The sequence below is a fragment of the Orcinus orca genome, chromosome 9 (assembly GCF_937001465.1).
Source record: "Orcinus orca chromosome 9, mOrcOrc1.1, whole genome shotgun sequence".
Taxonomy (NCBI): domain Eukaryota; kingdom Metazoa; phylum Chordata; class Mammalia; order Artiodactyla; family Delphinidae; genus Orcinus; species Orcinus orca.
Genome location: NC_064567.1, coordinates 68,700,706 through 68,723,224, shown reverse-complemented (window position 1 = coordinate 68,723,224; position 22,519 = coordinate 68,700,706). Strand labels below are relative to the sequence as shown.

The window sequence follows — 22,519 nt, the reverse complement described above, 5'->3', positions numbered from 1 at the left end:
ATTAGGACTTGTATTTTCCATTCCACAATTCTTGTGGTTTTGCATCAGAAAAGTAAGTGGCCTTCAAAGGGAATTTTAACAGTGAGACAGAGGGACATATAAAGGAGAACTTTCATTAAGGTTGTATTATCACAATAATTACTTCTGTAACCATCACCTGCTTGGCGTATATTGAATGCAGTGGTTCAGAAGCCCTTGACTCTTCCAGGAGCAAACCTGAGGACCTGAATTGGATGACCTACCTTAGATACTCTCTACCCTGTCTAGGACCCAGAGAAATGATCTGAGTTAGGGGATTGTCTGTGGTGGCAATTAAGGTTTTTTTGTTTGTTTGTTTGTTTGTTTTTGCGGTACGCGGCCTCTCACTGTTGTGGCTTCTCCCGTTGCGGAGCGCAGGCTCCGGACGCGCAGGCTCAGCGGCCATGGCTCACGGGCCCAGCCGCTCCACGGCATGTGGGATTTTCCCGGACCGGGGCATGAACCCGCGTCCCCTGCATCGGCAGGCGGACTCTCAACCACTGCGCCACAGTTAAGCTTTTTAGCACTCAGATGACTTTCTCCAGATGAGGTGTTTCTTCTGAGTTGACCTTGGGACCTGTAGTGTCACTGCCCTCTGAGTAAAGTCTTGTGACTTCCATGATGTAGTACTAGTTACCTGGAGTAAACTGACACCCTGTGTACTTGAGAAGTTAACTGTTGAGAGTCCCACAGACCTTAGTCTGGGTATTACCCCTCACTGGCAGTACGGTCTCAGGCAGATTCTTTAAACTTCTGTGCTTACCTTCCTTATCCGTAACATGAGGATAATGATAATATATGCAGAGGTATGTTATGTGGTTTCAGTAAGATAATTGTTTAACGTATTTAGCACAGATTCTGACGAATAGTAAAACCTCAATAAATGTAAGATTTAAAATGTAAAGGGATAATGGAGATGTGGTGATGTGTGAAAGGGTCATTTAAAAGTGGAAGTTAAGTGAGAAGCGAGTGGAATAATAGCAAACATTTAAGGTACACTATATGGAAAGATGGTCATTAGTGTTTCACATAAATTCAAGAAAACAAAGATGAATGACATGACAGGACTCACACTAGAATAGGGACTTTCTAGAACAGTGTTTATTGGGGAAAGTCCAATCCATGGACTCAGGAACAGAGGCAGTGTTCACTGCATTATAAGACTCTAATCTTTGAGCAGTGTGGCTTTTAAGCTACATAATTAAGGGAGAACCAGCCCTTTCCCTGGTGTGATAAGGGCCCGTGATCTAACACTGCTGCAGCATGGCAGAACCTTGGTTCTCGTGCTGCTCTGCCTGCCTGAGAGGATTGAAACACTATCAAGACTTTGGTATGTCTGACAGGCTAGGATCTGAGTCTTGTGGTGGCAGCTTGGTAAGTAGAAGGCCACTGGTTTGATCCACCAGCTTAGTGTTCATGGTTGGAGGTCCCTGGTTGATATAGCATGGCAGAATGGTAACCTGATTTACTTACCACCTCAAAACTCTACCGACATTCATTGTTTTAAAGCTGTAGCTTTTTTCTCTGAAGCTTTCCAGAAGACCAGCCGATAGGGAAGAAGTTTTGGAAAATTTAATCCTTAACTCTCACATATTAATTTAACTAATCTATCAATTCTGATAAGTAAACTGAGCCATGGTGCTTAAGTAATTTGCCCAAAGTTGTACAGCAAATTTGTTGCAGAGCTAGATTCAAACACCCAGGGATCTTGGCTCCAGGTGCCATGTTCTTAACTGCAAGAAAGAGCTTTAGAGCTGTCTAAAAAAAAAAAGAGTAAATGTTCAATGCTAGATGGACAAAACCTCCACAGAAGTCTAAAAATAACCATGAAGTAAATGTTAATTGGCAACTCAGAATTTGGAAATAGTACTTCTTAAAGGAGTGTCTCAGGTAAAGACTGCTGAAAAGCAGGATGGAGAGGCTCTGGGCTGTTACCCTGTGACTGAAGGTCCAGACACAGCACCCACAGGCCAGAGGTGACTCCATTGATAAAGACAGTGACTGATGAATTGATGGCCCAGACTCAGCATTCTGTTGGCATCAGTCATAGCTATGTAAGGTTCTCTGGATTTGCAGTATAGAAGTACTTTCCGCCCCAGCTTTATTGAGGTATAATTGACCAATAAAAGTTGCGTGTATTTAATGTATACAGTGTGATGTTTTGACATACACTTTGAAATGATCACCGTAATCAAGCTAATAGATCCATCACCTCACATAATTACCATTTTCTTTTTTGGGGGTGTGGGTGAGAACACTTAAGATTTACCCTCTTAAGTTTATTTCAGTTATACAATATACTGTTGTTAATTACAGCCACCATGCTACGCATTAAATCCCTAAAAGCGTATTCATTTTGCATAACTGAAACTTTGCCCTTGGACCAGCATCTCCCCATTTCCCCTACCCTCTGGCAGCCACAAGACTTTTAACTGTTAACGTGTTGTCTACAGAGTGAAAAGTGTATCTCTCTCTGATTCCCTTGTATATACCCACATTAGTGCCCTTGTTTGAATGGGAGGGAGGTGGGAAATTGATGGATTCAGATTAAGAAATGATCCAGCCAACATGTTCTGTAAAAAGAGTGCTGGCTTTCAGCACTCATGGGAACCTCTGACTCATGGGACTGGAAACACGTTTTTGAACCTCTGACTCATGGGACTGGAAACCAATGCTTTTCAGCCTTAGTTAAGCCTTAACTCTTCTTGAAATGGAAAACAGTTTTTGGCAACGCAGCTTCCTTCCTAATATCCCTACTTTAAATAGTACTTAGAACATGCAGATGTTTGCATTTTGTTAGTAGTAAATATTTTGTAAATTCTTATTTTTTTATGATGTAAGGAAAGTATTTCATGGCGGGGGTTTTTCTTTTGGACATACTTTTTAAATTTTACTAAACACATTGGAAGGGTTGTTTTAAATTTTGTTTAAATGTTCTCCGAACCAGAATATTTGCAGAACAAGGAGTTCTAGCCAGCAGATTGTTCCATTTGTTGTGTTTGAGTGTGGAAACGTCAGGAATGATAGCTTAAGATGATGCCATAGAACTTTTTCATAAACAGCCTAATAGCATTGTCTAAGGTGGTCTTTGTTTATTAAAGGTGTCAAAGTTTCCTTTGCTATGTTTAGGTAGAATCTAAGTTTCTTTACTCAAGCATGGAAAATATTGTTTTCTGTTTGGGAGGAAAGCAGTATGACCAAATAAAAGAGTTAAATTTCACTGGAAACAATTATTAAAACAGTCTCAATTGCAAGATGGAAAAAAATGTAGTTTGGTTTTCATATTTTTTTCAAAGGGGGTAAAAAGACGAGGGTTGGGGAAAAGTCAGAAAATCCCTCAATTCTCAGTGGTATCTCAGCAGAGGCAGGGGAAACTATCAGTGCCTACCATTTTAAAACTCTTCATCTTGTAAAAATAATAATTAGTAAGCTCTACAGTTTATACTGAAAATCACAGAACACACAAATCTGATTTTAAAAATCTGGAGGAAACCTCAAGGCTCTCTCTGTCCCTCAAAATATTCTCACACCTTTTGGTTCTGTAGAATAACTCAGTAAAAATCAGAATTCAAGAAGGTTAAAAATTCAAAAGACAGCATTGCAATAGATTAATAGAGCAACTGATAATTGTGGAAACAATTAGAGCCACACTGTTATAGAAATAATTAGTACATTAGACATAGAATATAACAAAGGTCAGGTCAGGTTATTAACATAGACGGAAACTTGGGATAATCACAGTGTATTCCAAGTAAAAACGAAATGATCAATAAGAGAATAGGTGTGAATGATAATAAAGGCATCCAACATATGGATCATGTTTATATGTCAAGTAGACAAACCAAGATGTTATTCTGAAAGTTAGAAGAAAATTTCCTTGAAATGACTAACTAGTTCTGCAAGATGTAGAGGGCATATTTTCAAGAAGAATTGAGGAACAGCAACTGACAATTAAATATGGTCTGATTCTAATTAAGATTTTGAACCTCCTCATGAAGAATTCTTCAGGTAGGTACCTAGGAGCAAAAAACAAAAACAAAACTCATAGAAAGGAGGACACTCTGCCTGACCTCTTGTACCTCCACAGTACTTACTATCCAAATACATACAGTGAAGCGTTGTCTATAAACTTTGGAGGGAATCAAAGGGGAATCCAGGAAGACTACCGCCAGCCAAATTGTCATTTAGTTAGAAAGACAACAGGAAAAAAATTCGTATGTAACTTCTATGACTACTTCCTGGTGGAACTACTTGATGTTGAAATCTACCCCCAAAAAATGGTGAATAGAGAGTGAGTAGATGACACATGGACTTTAAAAAGCATCTGGACAATGCTTTGAAACAGTGTTTGAAGACAGTGTGGTACAGAGACTGCAAATCTCTAAGGGAAAGTGTGAACTAAACTTTTATTCCCAGATAACCTATTCTTCCAACTAATAGAATGAAGAACTCTAGGAATGTAAAAATGTTGAGGTTTTTATTAAAAAACAAACAAAACCTACTTGCAGCTGAAATTCATCAAATAAAGAAGTGAATTAAAATGAATTTATAAAAGGAGAGGTTTTTATTTAAAACAGTTGTCTTGAGCATAGATAAATTATGTCTAAATTGTGTGAATTATGGCTATAGAATAGTCTATGAATCTAATAAACTTTGTCAGGGTAGAAAAGTACAAGTGACCAGAACAGTGGGTAGAAGAGTTACAAAGTGCTATTTCTTTCTCTCTCATAGTAGGAAATCAATTAGTACTGACTTACAAATGAAGTGCTTTGCCATTGAAAAGTCCAGTGTCTTAATCCTGTTCACGATATTTTACTTAACATTTAGGAAAAGCTCCCTGGAGGTGAAGAATAATCTGAAGTATAGCAGCACCTTCAGTTTTATTATATTTAATGGGTTTTTTTTTGCTAACATTAAATAATTTTTAAATGGCATGCATATGATTCCATTTTCATAAAATGTGCTAATGCTTTTGTTCCTTCATCCCTTTGTCCTACCAGTTTACTGCATATATTATTAATAGAGGATTGTTGAAACGATACTTACCTGATGTTCAGGGTAATTATTTCTAGGTAGTGTTATTTTTGGATGAGTTTTTTTTTTACCTTTTTAAAAAACTTCCACATAGTTGATTTTAAGAACATACACTTTTCTTTTTCTTCTTGAAACAAGACTGTGCTAAGTTTTAAAAACCTATTTGCCAAGCATTTGCTACTGGGTAAAAACATGTTCCTGTCCTCAGAGACCCCATACCCTAAGAGTATGGGGTCCTCAAGAATTTTATCAGTTTTAATACTTGGAAAGCTAAATTGGAATATCCCTCATTTCTCATCCTAGACCTTATTTATGTACCTCCAAAAGAAAAATATTTAATTAATTAGTTTATTTATTTATTTATGGCTGCGTTGGGTCTTCGTTGCTGCATGGGGCTTTCTCTAGTTGTGGCAGCGGGGGCTGCTCTTTGTTGCGGTGCGCGGGCTTCTCATTGCGGTGGCTTCTCTTTGTTGTGGAGCACGGGCTCTAGGTGCGTGGGCTTCAATAGTTGTGGCCCGCGGGCTCAGTAGTTGTGGCTCATGCGCTCTAGAGCACAGGCTCAGTAGTTGTGGTGCACGGGCTTAGTTGCTCCACAGCATGTGGGATCTTCCTGGACCAGGGCTTGAACCTGTGTCCCCTGCATTGACAGGCGGATTCTTAACCACTGCCCAGGGAAATCCCCAAAAAGAAAAATTTTAAAGTAAGTCATTTTCTTTTTTTTTTTGAGTTCAGAATTCACTCACACTTGTTAAAGTTGAGATACGTGGTTGCCTTATTTCATATCTGTCAAGTCAGAAACTAGGGAGGATTTGAGGATTATACCCAATTTTTATGCGAACACTCATGCCAGTATTGTAAATATTGGTAAAAGACATGAAACTCCAGGGTCAGAGGAAAGAATTTGTTACAGCAGTAGCAGTAAGGAGGATAGCAGTGCAGCACTGATTTTCTGAATTGCAGTTCCCCCGGGGGAAATACAATTAGGGCTGGGTGTTGCTAGGCAGTGGAATGTATTAAAGAAGAATCTAGATATCGGGAAGCACTGCCCTTATACAGGGACTGCTGGCAAACTAGCCCATCCTCCTCGAAGCACTGCCCTTATACAGGGACTGCTGGCAAACTAGCCCATCCTCCTCTTACAAGAGAGACATTGTCTTTATTACTCTAGAATGCCAAGCAGATTGCTCTATGGAGAGAGATGTCTCTATCTTTACTTTCTACAACGTAAGCAAATTTGCTCCAAGAAGAGAGATGCCTATTTTTGCAAGTCTGCCTGCTATGTGAACATCCTTGAAGAGCCAATTTGGAGTATACTAGCTATTCATGCCTTTTAAAATGTTTGGATATGTGAGAACCCCCTGAAAAATAATCTCCCTGTAATATCTAGAAGATGAGACTCCTTGAGCAAACTTACTGTTGCACAGCGGAAGCTAATTTCTTTATTTCACTATTGATACATGGCTGATGACTATGGAAGTTTTTTTTTTTTTTTGGAATAATCTTCCCTCTGAAATTTGTACTCAAAAACTTTAAACCAAAGTAAAATTCTTGAAATTCATGAGCCAAGTGATTTCTATAGCGTAGCTAAGATCTCAAAACCTTTACCTCTCTTTCTCAAATATTTTGTCAAAATTAGGTAGAATTAAGCTGAATTCTTCTGAAGAGGCAGTGCTCTTAGAGATACAGAGTTTCACGTTTTACTATGGAACAAGCATTGTATTTTAGATACATAAGTAAAGCTTTCTAAATGTAATGCCAGTATTAACCATGAAAATGTGACTTCTTACAGAGTTATAGCAGAGATATCATTACAACAGAGCCCTTGTTTAGTAGTTTTTTGTTCATATTGCTATAATAGAAAAACTAGAGAATAATTAGAGCATTGAACTATATGGAAGAAAAATTTTATTAGGAAAGTTTTTATAGTGTATGTACTATTTTCTATCTAGTCTGGGACTACCTCTAGTAATAATCTTCTTCCCTTATTATTGTTGCCCTAGTTTAAGTCTTATTTCTCTATCATATATAATAATTTCTTTTTGTTTTTATTATTTTTTTTATTGAGGTATAGTTGACATATTAGTTTTAGGTGTATGACATTGTCATTCAACATTTATATACCTTATGGATTGATCACCAAGATAAGTCTAGTAACCATCTGTCACCATACAAAATTACCGCAATATTATTGACTAGATTCCCTTTGTTGTACATTCCATTCCATGACTTACTTTGTAACTGCAAGTTTGTACTACTTTATGTTCTTCACCTGTTTTGCCCATACCCTTACCTCCCCCATCCCCACCCCTCTGGCAACCACCAGCTTGTTCTCCCTTATCTATGAGTTTCTTTATGTTTTATTTTGTTCGTTCATTTGTTTTGTTTTTTAGATTCCATGTATAAGTGTATTTCTCTCTCTGACTTATTTCATTTAGCATAATACCCTCTGGAATATCATGGATGTTCCATCCATGTTGTCACAAATGACAAGATTTTATTCTTTTTTTATGGCTGAGTATATTCCACTGTGTATGCATACATACATATATGTGTGTGTGTATTTTATATATATATATAAAATACACACACACACCTCCACATCTTCAAGCATTCATCTATCAACAGGCACTTCCATATCTTGGCTGCTACATTGAACACAGTGGTGCTTATATCTTTTTGATTAGTGTTTTCATTTTCTTTGGGTAAATACCCAAGAGTGGAATTGCTGGTTAGTATAGTAGTTATAGTTTTAATTTTTGGGGGAACCTCGATACCGTTTTCCATAGTGGCTGCACCAGTTTACATTCTCACCAACAGTGCACTAGGGTTCCTTTTTTTCCACACCTTCTCCAACATTTGCTATTTGTGGTCTTTTTTTTTTTTTTTTTTTTGTGGTCTTTTTGATGATAGCCATTCTGACAAGTATGAGGTGATCTCTCATGGTGATTTTGATTTGCATTTCTCTGATGATTAGTGATGTTGAGCATCTTTCCGTGTGCCTGCTGGCCTTCTATATGTCTTCTTTGGAGAAATGTCTGTTCAGGACTTCTGTCCATTTTTTGATTGGGTTGTGTGTTTGTTTTGATATTCAGTTGTATGAGCTGTTTATGTATTTTGCATATTAACCCTTTTTGGGTCATATCATTTGCAAATACTCCCATTCAGTAGGTTGTATCTTTGTTTTATCAATGATTTCCTTTGCTATTCAAAATCTTGTAAGTTTAATTAGGTCTCATTTGTTTATTTTTGCTTTTGTTTCTTTTGCCTTAGGGGACAGATCCAAAAAAATTTGCTATGATTTATGTCAAAGAGTGTTCTGCCTATGTTTTCTTCTAGGAGTTTTATGGTTTCCGGTCTTTCATTTAAGTCTTTAATCTATCTTGAGTATATTTTTGTATGTGGTATAAGAAAGTGGTCCAGTTTTATTCTTTTGAATGTAACTGTCCAGTTTTTTCAAAACTATTTGTTGAGGAGACTTTCTTTCCACACTATGTATTATTGGCTTTTTTGTCATAAATTAATTAACCAGATACGGGTGGGTTTATTTCTGGACCCTCTCCTCTGTTCCATTGATCTATATGTCTGCTTTTGTGCCAGTACCATACAGTTTTGATTACTATAGCTTTGTAGTATAGTTTGAAATCAGGGCGCATGATACCTCCAGGTTTGTTGTTCTTTCTCAAGATTGCTTTGGCTATTTGGGGTCCTTTGTTATTCCATAGGTACTTTAGAATTATTTGTATTAGTTCTACGATAAATGCCATTGGTATTTTGATAGGGACTGTACTGAATCTGTAGATTGCTTTGGGTAGTATCATCATTTTAACAAAATTTTTCTTCCAGTCCATGAGCACCGTATGTCTTTCCACTTAATCGTGTCATCTTTAATTTCTTTCATCAATGTTTTATAGTTTTCAGAGTATAGGTCTTTAACCTCCTTGGTTAAATTTATTCCTAGGTATTTTATTCTTTTTGATAAAATTATAAATAGAATTGCCTTCTTAATTTCACTTTCTGATAGTTTATTATTAGTGTACAGAACTGCAACAGATTTATACATATTTTGTATTCTACAATTTTACTGAATTCATTTATTCTAATGAATTAGTGGAGTCTAGGGTTTTCTATACATAGTGTCATATCATCTGCAAATAGTGACAGTTTTATTTTTTCTCTTCCAGTTTGTATTGTTTTTGTGTCTTATTCTGGTGTGATTGCTGTGGCTGGGACTTCCCATACTATGTTGAATAGAAGTGGTGATGGTGGGCATCCTTGTCTTTTGCCTGATCTGAAAGGAAAATCTTTCAGCTCTTCACCATTGAGTATGATGTTAGCTGTGGGTTTGTCATATATGACCTTTTTTATGTTAAGGTATGTTCCCTCTATACCTGCCTTATTAAGAGTTTCCATCATAACTGGATGTTGAATTTTGTCAAAAGTTTCTTCTAGATCTATTGGGGTGATCATATGATTTTTATTCTTCATTTTGTGAATGTGCTGTATCATGTTCATTGATGTGTGAATATTGAATCAAACTTGTGTCCCTGGAATTAATCTCACTTGATTATGGTGTATGATCCTTTTAATGTATTGTTGAATTCAGTTTGCTAATATTTTGTTGAGGATTTTTGCATCTATGTTCATCATTGATATTGGCCTGATGAATATTAATTTTCTTTTTTTGTAGTGTTGTTATATGGTTTTGGTATCACAGTGATGCTGGCCTCCTAAAATGAGTTTGAAGGCATTTCTTCCTTTTTAATTCTTTGGAATAGTTAGAGAAGGGTAGGTATTAAGTCTTATTTAAATGTTTGATAGAATTCACATGTGAAGCCCTCACATCCTAGACTTTTGTTTTTTGGGAGTTTTTTCATTACTGATTTAATTTCATTACCAGTCATCAGTCTGTTCAGATTTTCTATTCTTTCCTGATTCAGTCTTAGAAGATTTTACGTTTCTAGGAATTTATCTGTTTCTTTTAGGTTGTCCAATTTGTTGGTGTATAATTATTCACAGTACTCTCTTGTCCATTGTATTTCTGTGGTATTAGTTGTAATTTCTTCTCTTTCTTTTTATTTATTTGGGCTCTCTTTCTTTTTTTCACGATGTGTCTCTCTAAAGGTTTGTGAATTTTTAAAATCTTTTTAAAACCCCAGCTCTTAGTTTCATTGATTTAAAAAGATTTTTTTAAAGTCTCTATTTCATTTATTTTTGCTCTGATTTTCATCATTTCCTTCCTTCAACTAACTGTGTTTCTTTTATTCATCTTTTCCTGGTTCCTTTAGGTGTAAAGTTATATTGTTTATTTGAGATTGTTCTTGTTTCTTGAGGTAGGCCTGCATTACTATAAGCATCCCTTCTAAAACTGCTTTCACTGCATCCCATAGATTTTGGAACAATTGTCTTTCCATTTTCATTTGTTTCAGAGTATTTTTTTGATTTCTTCATTGACCCATTGATTGATTAGTAGCTTTTGGTTTAGGCTCCAAAATGTTTGTGTTTTTTTTTTCCAGTTTTCTTCTTGTAATTGATTTATAGTTTTATACTGTTTGGGTCAGAAAAGATGCTTGGTGTGATTTCAGTCTTCTTAAATTTATTGAGACTTGTTTTGTGGCCTAACATGAGATCTATCCTGGAGAATGTTCATGTGTATTTTTAAAGAATGTGTATTCTGCTGTTTTGGGGGTGAAAGGTCTATATATATCTATTTTTAGTGGTCTAGTGTGTCTTTAAGGCCAGTGTTTCCTTATTGATATTCTGTCTGATATGTCTATTGGTGTAAGTGGAGTGTTAAAGTCTACTATTATCATATTATTGTCAATACCTTCCTGTATGTGTGTTAATATTTGCTTTATATTTGCTCCTTTTTTGGGTGCATAGATATTTATAAGTGTTATAGTCTCTTGTTGGATTGATCCCTTTACCTTTATATAATGACATTCTTTGTCTCTTGTTACATTTTTTGTTTTAAAGTCTATTTTGTCTGATATGCATATTGCTACCCTAGCTTATATGGAAAATCTTCTATTCTTTCACTTTTAGTCTGTTTGTGTCTTTAGATATGAAGTGAGTTGCTTGAAGGTGACCTATAGATGGGTCTTATTTTTTTTATCCTTTCAGCCACCTGTGTCTTTTGATTATAGCATTTAGTTCATTTTGATTGAAGTGACTGTTGATTAGGTATGTACTTATTGTCATTTTGTTAGTTGTTTTCTGATTGGTTTTATAGTTCTTTATCGCTTTCTTCTCTGGTTCTTTTCCCTTCTCATTTGATGACTTTCTTTAGTATTATGTTTGGATTCCTTTCTCTATTTTTTGTGTATCTGTTAGAGGTTTTTGACTTGTGGTTACCATAAGGTTTATATATAACAAACTATGTATATAGTAGCCTATTTTAAGTTGATGGTGTCTTGAGTTCAAACGCGTTCTAAAAGCACAACATTTTATTCTTACCCATGCTTTATATTTTTGATGTCATATTTTATATCTTTTTACTTTGGGTATCATTTAAATAAATATTTTAGATACAGACGATTTGACTACTTTTGTCTTTCAATCTTCATACTAGCTATATAGGTGGTTGATCTACTACTACCTTTACTATATGTTTGCCTTTACCAGTGAGTTTTTCCTTCATAAATTTCTGGTTTCTAGCTATGGCCTTTTCCATTTAAAGAATTCCCTTTAACATTTCTTATAAGGCCAGTTTTGTGGTGATGAACTACTTTAGCTTTTGCTTCTGGGAAGCTCTGTATCTTGCCAGGTAGAGTATTCTTGGTTGTAAGTTTTCTCCTTTCTGTACTTTGAATATATCATGCTAGTCTCTTCTGGGGCCTATACAGTTTCTGCCGAAAAGTAGCTGATAGTCTTATGGGGGTGTTCCCTTGTATGTAACTAGTTGCTTTTCTCTTGCTGATTTTAAAATTCCCTGTTTATATTTAAATTTTGACATTTTAATTATAATGTGTCTTGGTGTGGGTCTCTTTGGGTTCATCTTGTTTGGTACTGTCTGTGCTTCCTGGACATGGATGTCTGTTTCCTTCCCCAGATTTGGGGAAGTTTTTAGCCATTGTTTTTTCAAATAGGTTTTGTGTCCTTGTCTCTCTTTGCCTTCTGGGGCCCCTGTACTTCAAATGTTAGTATACTTGATGTTGTATCAGAGGTCCCTTTTTCTTTTATTCTCATTTTTTAAAATTCTTTTTTTATTTTTGTTGTTTTGATTGGGTGATTACAAGTACCCTATCATGCAGATTGATGATTCATTCTTCTGCATCTTCTGATCTCTTGTTGATTCCCTCTAGTGTATTTTTCATTATAGTTATTGTATTCTTCAGCTCTGATTGGCTCATTTTTATATTTTCTTTTTAAGTTCTCACTGAGTTCACATACTTCTCTCCATTCAGTGAGCTTATTTATTACTGTTAATTTGAACTCTTTATCTGATAGAACTGTTCATTTTCATTTTGTTGAGTTCTTTTTTTGAAGTTTTGCCAACTTTCATTTGGAAGATAGTCTTTTGTTTCCTCATTTTACCTAACTCTGTTTCTGTGTATTAGGTATATCAGCTACGTCTCCTGGTTTTGAAAGAGTGACCTTATATAAATGGTGTCCTGTGGGGCCTGATGGTGCAGTCTCCCCTGGTCATTGTGCCCTCCTGTTGTGGTTGGGCCACAGTTGTGGCAGGCATGCTGAAACGGTGTGCTGGTTCTTGGCCTGGCTGGCTGAGAGGTCTGGCCACAACTGCTCCTGGCCTGCTGATGTGTGGGGCTGGCTTCTGAGAGCAGGGGCCACTTTGGAGGGGTGCTGGTGCTGACTGAGGCCAGCCACTGGGTGGGGTGGGGCAGCAGGTACTTTGGAGAAGCTAGCCAGGTTGGGTGGGTTGAGGAGGGCTGTTCCTCAGGGGAATACTGGGGTGGGGCACATGGGTTAACTAGGTTGATGAACAGTGGCAGAAATGGCAATGGCCTAGGAGGTAGAAGAGTTTGAAAAAAAAAATGTTGCCTGCCACTGCTTCTGTCCCTGGAGAGAGTTCTACCAGACTTCTGCCCCTCCAGCACAAGCCCTGAATTAGTCAGTAAATTTCCTTTGGTAACACCTAGGCTCTTTTCAAGGCTCTGCCTCTGTGCTGGGCCTCTGAGTGAGTTTGTGTTTGAGCCTTTCACGAGCAGTATCTTGATTTCTCACAGCCCTCTACCTCTCCCGGATGTGCGCCCCACTGGTTTTCAAAGGCAGGTGTTATGGGGGCTCATCTTCCTGGTGCAGGCCCCTCGGGATGGGGAGTCCAACATGGGGCTCAGACTCCTAGCTCCTCAGGGGGAACCTTCACGGTTGCGATATCCCTCCTGCTTATGGACAGCTGCACTGGGGGTGGGGGTTCTGATTAGACTGCATGTCTGCCCCTCTGCCCGTCCTTCCTGCCTTGATGTGGCCTTTTCTTTATAGCATTGGTTGTAGAAAGTCTGTTCTGCTAATCTTCAAGTCATTCTCAGAGATAGTCATTCTATATGTAGTTGTAGTTTTGGTGTTTCATGGGAGGGGTGAGCTCAGGATCTTCCTACTCTGCTATCTTGATCTGGACCCTCAGAAGAAGGCCTATGATGGTAATCTCTTGTTGCTTTCCCTGTTTCTAGTCATTCCATATTTAGTTAAATGTATTCTTTGTAACTGTAGTATTTAACATGCTTCCAGAATTCTCTAAAAATTCTTGTCTAACCAATTTTTAAATTTTATTCAAATATTTTCTACTGTATATTTTTTGTATAAGAAAAACCAGACTATTTGCCTATTCCTGAATATATCTTGAGGCTTTTCAACATTTTTTTATCGAAAACAATTTCCTATATCCTTATTTGCTACAATAATGTTAATTATTTTGGGACTACTTCAAGTGGGCTTTTTTGGTAGCCTCATAAACTTCAGTCTGAATTATTTTGCTCTTATGCATGGTCCTTGGTGTTATGTGCCTGTAGAAATTTTGTGCTCATAAAGTTGTTTATGCTCATGTTTGGTCTTTCTATCTAGTTTGTAAACTCTTTTTTTCCTCTAATTTTTTCTCCTAGCATGTAAAAGTCACATCTGGCAGAGATCTTCAGCAAATCATCTTAGAGCAATGCTACAATTTTGTTTGTGTGAATGTAAGTAGTTAATACAAATGATTGAAAGCACTTGAGGATTTGTATAAATGTAGTGTTTGACAAGTAGTTAGTTTTCTTGTTTCTTAAGTATTTGAATTTAAGATTTTGATAGGTGAGTTGTGTTATTCAATATGTATTTAGAAATGTTATTTTTGTCTTTTGAAATAGGGAAATAACATTTTCTAACAACCTAGTTCACGTAATGAGAAGAGGGTGATATTTCTTTAAACGGTATTTTCAAATTTCTGGTAAAAAGTAGATAAGATAGGTTTGAATTAATGAATTAAAAAAATTTTAATAGCTATAATCTTATGGGTATCCTTTAACATTGTTTGAAAATTTAAAATTAAGCTTGATAGATATTTTGAATGTTTAAATGTTTAAAAGCTCTCCATTTTTCTACTTGAATGAACTAAGTCACTTAAGAACTTTTATTTTTCTGGTCTTTCAGGTTATGACCTCTGATTTTGAAGAAACCCAGAAATTACTGAATATGCTTGAAGAGAGTAATCTTTCCATTTTATATCCTGTTGTTGTTATTTCGGTAAGTGAATTAATGCAGACTTTTCAAACTTAGGCTTTGTTCCTTGAAATTCAACTTTTCTTTTTAACAAAATTTCATCCAACTGAAGAAATCCATCTAAACCCAAACGAAAAAACTCTTCTCGGTGGGTTCTTGAACGCACTTTCTTGCTTTGAGTAATCTGACTGCAGGTCCTTATTGTTTCAGTTATTTGGTTGAACTGATAGGTTTTCACCCTAGTAAAAATTGCATGTCTTTTCCTTCATTAGAATTTCAGAGGTTATTGCTGAGTTGACTTGTTGTTTGGATAATGTAAAAGAGCTTTATTTTAGTGTACTACCAGAATGCCATTAGAGAAGAAATCCCAAAGTTAAAAAACTGAGGGGCACAAATCAGATGGAAGAAAATACTCTTAGGTTGTTTCATCTTCTCTGTTCCATGGACAGCAAAAGTAGAATGAGCGGACTTCCCTGGTGGCGCAGTGGTTGAGAGTCTGCCTGCCGATGCAGGGGACACAGGTTCGTGCCCCGGTCCGGGAGGATCCCACATGCTGTGGAGCGGCTAGGCCCGTGAGCCATGGCCGCTGAGCCTGCGCGTCCAGAGCCTGTGCTCTGCAACGGGAGAGACCACAGCAGTGAGAGGCCCGCGTACCACAAAAAAAAAAAAAAAAAAAAAAGTAGAATGAGCAACAGATAAAAGAGAAGTCCTAGAAAAATGGCCCATGAAAGTTTCGGAGAGATCTTTTCTGTGAAAGCCTAAAAATGTATGTTTAGTACAGAATTCACTTGATTGGCCTTTTTAACTGTGCAGCAGAGGGGTATTTCAGAGGGCAAGACCAGGAAGTAACAAAACCAGAGCCCAGGACTGACAAACTAGCTGAGAAGAATCTGTTGTCAGCAGCATTTTGCTGTGGGAAGGCGTTCCAAACATGAAATTCTCAAAACAATTGCTTAGCAATTGTTGAATTCATAAAGCTCAGGCCTGTGCCATAGTGTGGGAATTAAATTCTTGTTAGGTGAGATTATTAATACAGAATAAAGAAAATTTGCACTAAAAATAAGTAGCTCTAGACTGAGCCATGCAAGTAGAAACAGATTAGCAATTGGGGGAAGTTTGATGATTTCACCTGCCTATTGTATTTGATTTTATGCCCTAGAGATGAGTTCCATGAGTGCTGCTGGTCATGGAAACCCAGATTCCTCATGTGAATGATTTTAACAGAAATATAGATGTTTTCATTGATATTTTTAGGAACAGCATGAAATGTTCCGAATGCTGAAGGGCTCTAAGTCTCCATAGGTTGGAGATAAATTCAGAGTTCTGTTTGGCTCCCTATTCATCGCTCCACATTAACTTTCTTAGAAATCTCATTCACACCATGTCCCTAGATATTCTTCTGAAGAGGCAGAAGAGTGCTGTAAAGAGAGCAAAGGCTTTGAATTCAGAATACCTTGGTTCCTTGGTCAAGTTACTTAACTTTTCTGAGGCTTGCTTTCCTCCTTTTAGAAATGAGGCTAGTAGCCCTACTTCTTAAATCACTGTCAGGATTAAAATGATTGAATGTAAAATGTAGTTGATATTATAGTGCTGGGCCCTTGGCGGCCGTGCAATGTTAGTTTCATTTAATAGTCTAGCTCCTGCTCTTTCCAATTTGGATGAGACGAACCAAAGCTCACTGATGCTGCTCTAATCTGATTCCTGAGCTTCAGTCCTACATTGTTCAGCATTTTATCAGGTACTTCCATTTGAGTACTTGACTATCTTCTCACATCTAGCATGTCAGATCTCTCCCAGAAGCACATTCCCCATCAGTTGACTTCTCTTAGTGGCAGTATAGTTGTGGCAGGCATGCAGGTGGGAATCTGTGTCATCAATGAATTTTCCTTCTACCCCTTTCCTCTGCTTCTCTTCACCAAATACATACGCACACACAGCATTTTTAAACTGTTAGTTCTTGTAGTTTATTGTTACTATTGTATCTCAAGTTCAGTCCTTTGCATTGCTTCCATAAATATTTGCATTTAGTTTTCTGTTGACTCCTGTAGAGTTCCATTTCACATATCGTAGTAAATGCCAGATTTTCATTCTTTTTTTTGGCTACCTAGTGTTCTGTATTAAACTAAGGGAAAAGATGGACAATCCTCTAGTTAGGAAGGAAATGTCTAAGAGAACTAGTTTTAGAAGAGTATTATTATAAGTCAGTATATGCTAAGTCAGTATGCTATAAAAACTGTAAAATGTTCACTTTAAACTGGAGAGTTGTCACTCTATAGTTAATACTTGTCTACCTGTTATTTTCCCATTACATAGGTAGAATCAGTGTGGTGATTATTAGGGTTATTATTAAACTTAATAGGAAAATGTCTCTAGAACATATCTGGAATCTGTATCCTTGGGGTGGAACAAATCACTGGAAAGGTAAAGAATACTGCCTTGTTGGATTGAGAGTCAAGTAAATTGTCTCTGGATTTTTTAATTGTCCTGTAAATGATTGTGTAAAGCCTTCATCTTTTTTTTCCTTGTGATGCTACTTTACCCCCAAATTGCCAAAAGACCATTTCAGTTTCCCTGTGACTTAAAATTTGGCAGAATCATTCAAATATTCCCCAAATAAATAGTTGTGTGGAAAATATAGTGTAGAATAAAAGACTTAAAGTTGAGTCTAGATATCTGGGGACACAATTTTTACATTAGTTAAGTGGGAACAATGCATACACATATAGTGTATGGATATGAAAGTATGAATACATATGCAGACATATATACATATATATGTAATTGAAAAGATATTATGTGAATCAGATAGCTCTGAGGCTATGGTGTGTTTACTTTGCTTCTCTCTGAATTATTCTCTAGAAGATTAAGCCAAGACAAAAAGGACCCTACTGTGGGGGATTTTTTTTTTTTTTTTAATAAGCCTTTTTAAAGCACTTTTAAACTCTGAGAAGAGTCTGTTCATTTGCTTCCCTCAACAGGTAGATTTTATTCATCAGAAAATAAATCCAAAGTGACATCCGAGTCATAGGAAAGTATCTCCATTTTTATTTGGGGATTATGTGATTCAATAGTCATTGAATGCATGTATTGTAAATGTTCACAGGCCTATTTTTTCTTGGCTGACATGTAGTACAGTGGTCCTTTTTCCTATGCCATGGTTTATCAACTTTGATTTTCAGTCCATCTGAAGAGAGGAAGGCTTGGTAGTAATCAGTCAGATGAAAAGGAAAATTGTGGTTGAGTAGGTGTTTGTGAGGGTTTTTTCAACTCAGAGGGTATTTAGTTAAGGCCCTCATTTGCAGTGTCGTCATGTTTTACTGTACAAGGACAAATATTCAGAAGAAATGGGACTGAAAGTCAGTTTAGCTGGGGCGTTTGTTTGACGAAAACATTAGATCATGTTCTCAGTGCTAAAAAATTAATGTCAGGACTACAGTATTGATGAAGCCCACATATCTCTTCTATTATATTCTTATGTAGATACAGAAAAATATTTTGGAATACCCTGGTTAGCTGTCATTCAGTAGTCATTCAGAAGGTACGTGTGACTTTCAAGTTCATTCTGGAGTGTTTACACCTTGGAGGGAGCTAACTGCTAAAGGAATGGACAGTTAATGGTGCTGGGTTCTAGGTATTTAGGATACTTAGGTTTTAGTTCGGGTTCTGTAGGATTCTTGGTTGTTCAAAGATCAGAGATCAACTTCTCCCTGGATTTTATGAAAGCAAAATGGGTTAGGAAATACTTAATGCAGGAGGTTTTTGTTATCTAAGATAAACTGGCATAGGTAGAGGCTACTGCTCTAAGATCCATGTAGAGAAAGGAACAAAATTTTAGCATGAGAAGTAGGACAAATAATTGGGATTTTATTTTAGAAGAACTAAGATATTTATTAAAATAATTTTATCTTCTATTTTTAAAATTTAGGTTATGTTTGCAAAAATAAACTTTTTTGAATGATCTTGTAGACATTTATATGATAATATGTTGTGACATGCTTCATTTCAACTGGTCATTTTTGTGAAAATATTTTTGGTTATTTTTAGTTTTGTAAGAAATATTCTTTATTACTATGTTCAAAATACCTTTTTGGACTATCTATTTGGTCATCATTCTTATATTCTTTTTATGTATTTTAAGTAGTCTCATTTTGCCTGCTTCTTAATTCTTGATGATGTTGAATATGATTTAAGGAATTTATCAATGTTAATTTGATCAACTTAAAAAATCTTCTGTTTTGGTAGGTATAACTTAATTGTAGTTATAATGAGTTATCAGAACTTTCCAAATTTCCATAGTCAGCTGGAGACTGACGGATGATAAAATAGGTGCTAGCATTAAAGTGAGGAGAGATAGTTGGGTGGGGTCACTGTTTAAGTATTCTGTTTCTCAGTGCATCTGTGTGGCTTAGGATGATGTTTGTTATTGTATGCAATCTTTCAACTGTGAGCCTTTGGGAACACATATTTGGATAGCAATCACACCTTGTACTAGACTAGTCTCTACTTGAAAGAAAAAAAAAAGCCTTTTTAAAACTAGAAACTGGTTGGCATGAAGGAATTTTAAAAATTTAGATCACTTTCTGTGTTTTTTTAACAAGAAAAACCTTATAAACATTAAAGGCCAATGCTTTCTTTCGTAAAGTTGTATAAGAATTATGTTTAAGAATCCTTTTCAGATGTGATTTTTGATGCTGTTTAGTCTATCACGTAAGTTATCAAGGAGCTAAGTTTTTATCCCGAGTTGACTGAAGTTTTTGTTAGCCTGTCGTTCTTGTGGTTACCAGGGGGTGTATAGTACTGCTAGCACCTTTTCCAGATTGCAGCAAGAGGGTCATCTGAAAGCTCTTTTGGAATCATCTGATACAATAACTATCAACATGGGACATGTTCAGTTTTCTATTTTCTATTATTTGTTTTTTTTACTACTTAAGTAATGATAAACAAATATTTTTGTTCACTACTTAAGTAATGATAAACAAATATTTAGAAAAGACAATATTTGAGATCTATTAGAATAGTAAAAGGTAAATTCATAAAGTTTCTGATACAAAAATCACTCCAAAAAAACCCCATAGGCTTCTATTTAAATTGTACAAGACACAAAAGTGTTAAGAGTCTGAATCGTAGGTTGTCTTTGCTTAGAAATTAATGATCAGAGAAGTGTTTTTTCCCTGGTAATGGAGGAGACTTTCAGAAGACAAAGCTAAGTGTAGCTGTTTTCCATCCAAGATTATCTAAAATCAAATGTAAAACTGTCAAAAAATACTTTCCAGGTCCAGAAAATAAAATAGAGATTCTACTTTTTTTGGATCTGGCAAGATTTCCACAAAATATTCTTTAGTACTACTATCAGATGAGATAATGGACAGTATATTCTTACTTATTCAGTGAGCATAGCTGATTCATATAATAGGCACCAAAAGTTTAATTTTTAAAAGCAGAAAGAAATTGACCACAAATTTAAGTGGAAGTTAAAAACTGAGAAATGAAGCAGATTCTTTAATTTTACTTGATAAAATAGTTTATCACTTTCCACAGCAAAATAATTTTACAGTAATTATCTGGATAATTATCCAAGAGCTCTAATTTCCCCTGACAATGTAGACAATAATTTTATTGGTGCTTTAGGAGAGATAGGAATCTTTTCATGAATTTACTTAAGCAAAAAACAGAAATTCCCATATGGAATTTTAATGCTTTGAAAAACATAAATAAACCTTCAAAAGTGCCTAATTTAGTTCTAGTTACAGGAAAGTAGTTTATTGACATAATAGATCAGAATACATGATCTTTAAAATACTTCAAAATGTTTAATATTTGAACATGTCAGCAAATAAAAAAAATGGAAAACCACCATCAATTGACACTTGATACATTCACATCTGGGGAAACTGTCACAGAGATGTAAATTGTTTCCAGAAGGTTCCACACTCACCAGTGGCAGAGCCAGGAACAGAATCAATCCAATGTGCAGTTTATCATATACACTTGTTACTCTTATGCTCTCATGAATGTGTTAAATAATAAGATGGAAAGAGATTAAAAATACACATATACATATATATATGTGTTTAAAATTTCTTCCTAATAAAGAACAAATGACAATTGGAAAAACACATTGATTCCTTCTTTTAAGTGCTAATGGTTTCTTTCTTTAGCTTCACAGGGTACTGAGCCTTTATTGAACTTAAGTTATAAAAATCTGTGGTCCTGTTAAATTTCTTAACAGAACCCAGCATGTGTATTTTTCCCTTTAACTTCTTGTTCTATACATTTCATTCTGTTAACCTTATTCCTACTGGACTAAGAAAGTGCGTTTTTAAGGCAAAATTTCTTATAAGACCAAAAAAGAGAGCGCTTCCTATCATAATTCTTACTGCTTCCATATTGGGTTTACTCTTTATGGGGCACAGTTTACCTTAGAACAATATTGGTTTGAACTGCGCAGGTCCACTTATAGGCAGATTTTTTTAGTAGTAAATACCATAGTACTATAGGATCCTAGTTGGTTGAATCCACAGATGCTGAGGAACTGTGGGATGGAGGAGGAATCGTGTATTCGGAGGGCTGACCGTAAGTTACGCGTGGATTTTCAGCTGTGCAAAGGGTTGGTGCCCCAACCCCCCATATTGTTCAAGGGTCAACTATGAATGTTTCAGGTCCTAGTTTATTTACATTTATTTTTGAATGGATATTTTGTGTGTGTGTGTGTGTGTGTTTAATAGCCAATGAATGACCAAGGGATTAGGCCCCATTCCCTCTTCTATTCCTATCTCAACCATGTTGCTATTGTAGCCTTATGGATACCTTGATTTTTCCCTTAGAAAATTATAACTTTATTATATGTTAAACGTCTGTGATGTCATCACTTAAGATACTTTAAAGTTCTCTCTTTCATGTTTGTACACAGCTTCAGTGGCAGAAATGCAATCACTTCCACAGAATTCTACAAATGTTTTCATTTGTTTTCTTCTCATATAGTAAGTCTCAGGTATTTCCTGCCTAAATCAGTAATAAAATCTAAGTAAATATTGGTTTAAAATACCTTTGGAACCTTTTTGCCCTTTCAGTCACTAAGGGATTCATATCTAACACAAAGATGAGGAATGATGAAGTCATTCTTGTAGGAGGTGTTGAGTAGAAAGAATTGACTGCTTTTTTAAGTTTTAGGAGATCTTTGCTTCTGGCTAAATGGTTACTAGAAAGTTGGTGTTGTGGGATATAGAAATTCCCTAAGATTAATTGTGATGGACATGTAACTGATGATGTGTAAAGAACTGATTCTCATAGGACATACCTTCTGGTAGTCTTTCTTTTAATGAATAAAGGTTATTTATTTTCAGATAGAATGATGTTCTAATGGGTGTACAAATAGAATGAATTCCAGAGAACTTTTTCTCTGTTTTCAGAATAATTTTTTTTTCTTGATTAAGCATGGAGTTTGGAATCACTAATTTTCTATTTTAAGTAGTTTACTAAACTTGGTCAGATGAACAAAGTTGTTTGTGAATTTATTTGCCAGTGCTGTCCTAGCAAATCAGTTTATAAAATTTAACATGAAATGAATAGGAGGCAAAATAAATGAAAATAGCCTCCTTTGTTAAGTGGCTTACATGAATTTTAGCCCTAGAAAAGGAAATAAACAATTGGCTTGGTCATTCCGTTTTTAAAAATTATGTCGGGATTTCCTTTATTAGATTTTTTTTGTGCACTGGATTCTGTTTTAAACAGTGGAAATGGCCCTTAGCTTAATTATGTCATGCTATTTCTTTACAAAGATGGGACTAAATATATTTTCAGTACCGTTTATTAT

The 22,519-nt window shown here is 35.9% G+C and overlaps 1 protein-coding gene across 2 annotated transcripts in view; it reads left to right on the top strand.

Annotated features, from left to right (window-relative positions):
* CRPPA (CDP-L-ribitol pyrophosphorylase A) overlaps positions 1-22,519 on the top strand; it is a 352,865-nt gene that overhangs the window by 143,951 nt on the left and 186,395 nt on the right. For both annotated transcript variants that reach the window (XM_049714562.1, XM_004263477.3), the window contains exons 7-8: positions 14,112-14,186; positions 14,638-14,730. In XM_049714562.1, coding sequence (XP_049570519.1) covers positions 14,112-14,186; positions 14,638-14,730 — 168 coding nt within the window. The remainder of the gene's footprint in view (positions 1-14,111; positions 14,187-14,637; positions 14,731-22,519) is intronic.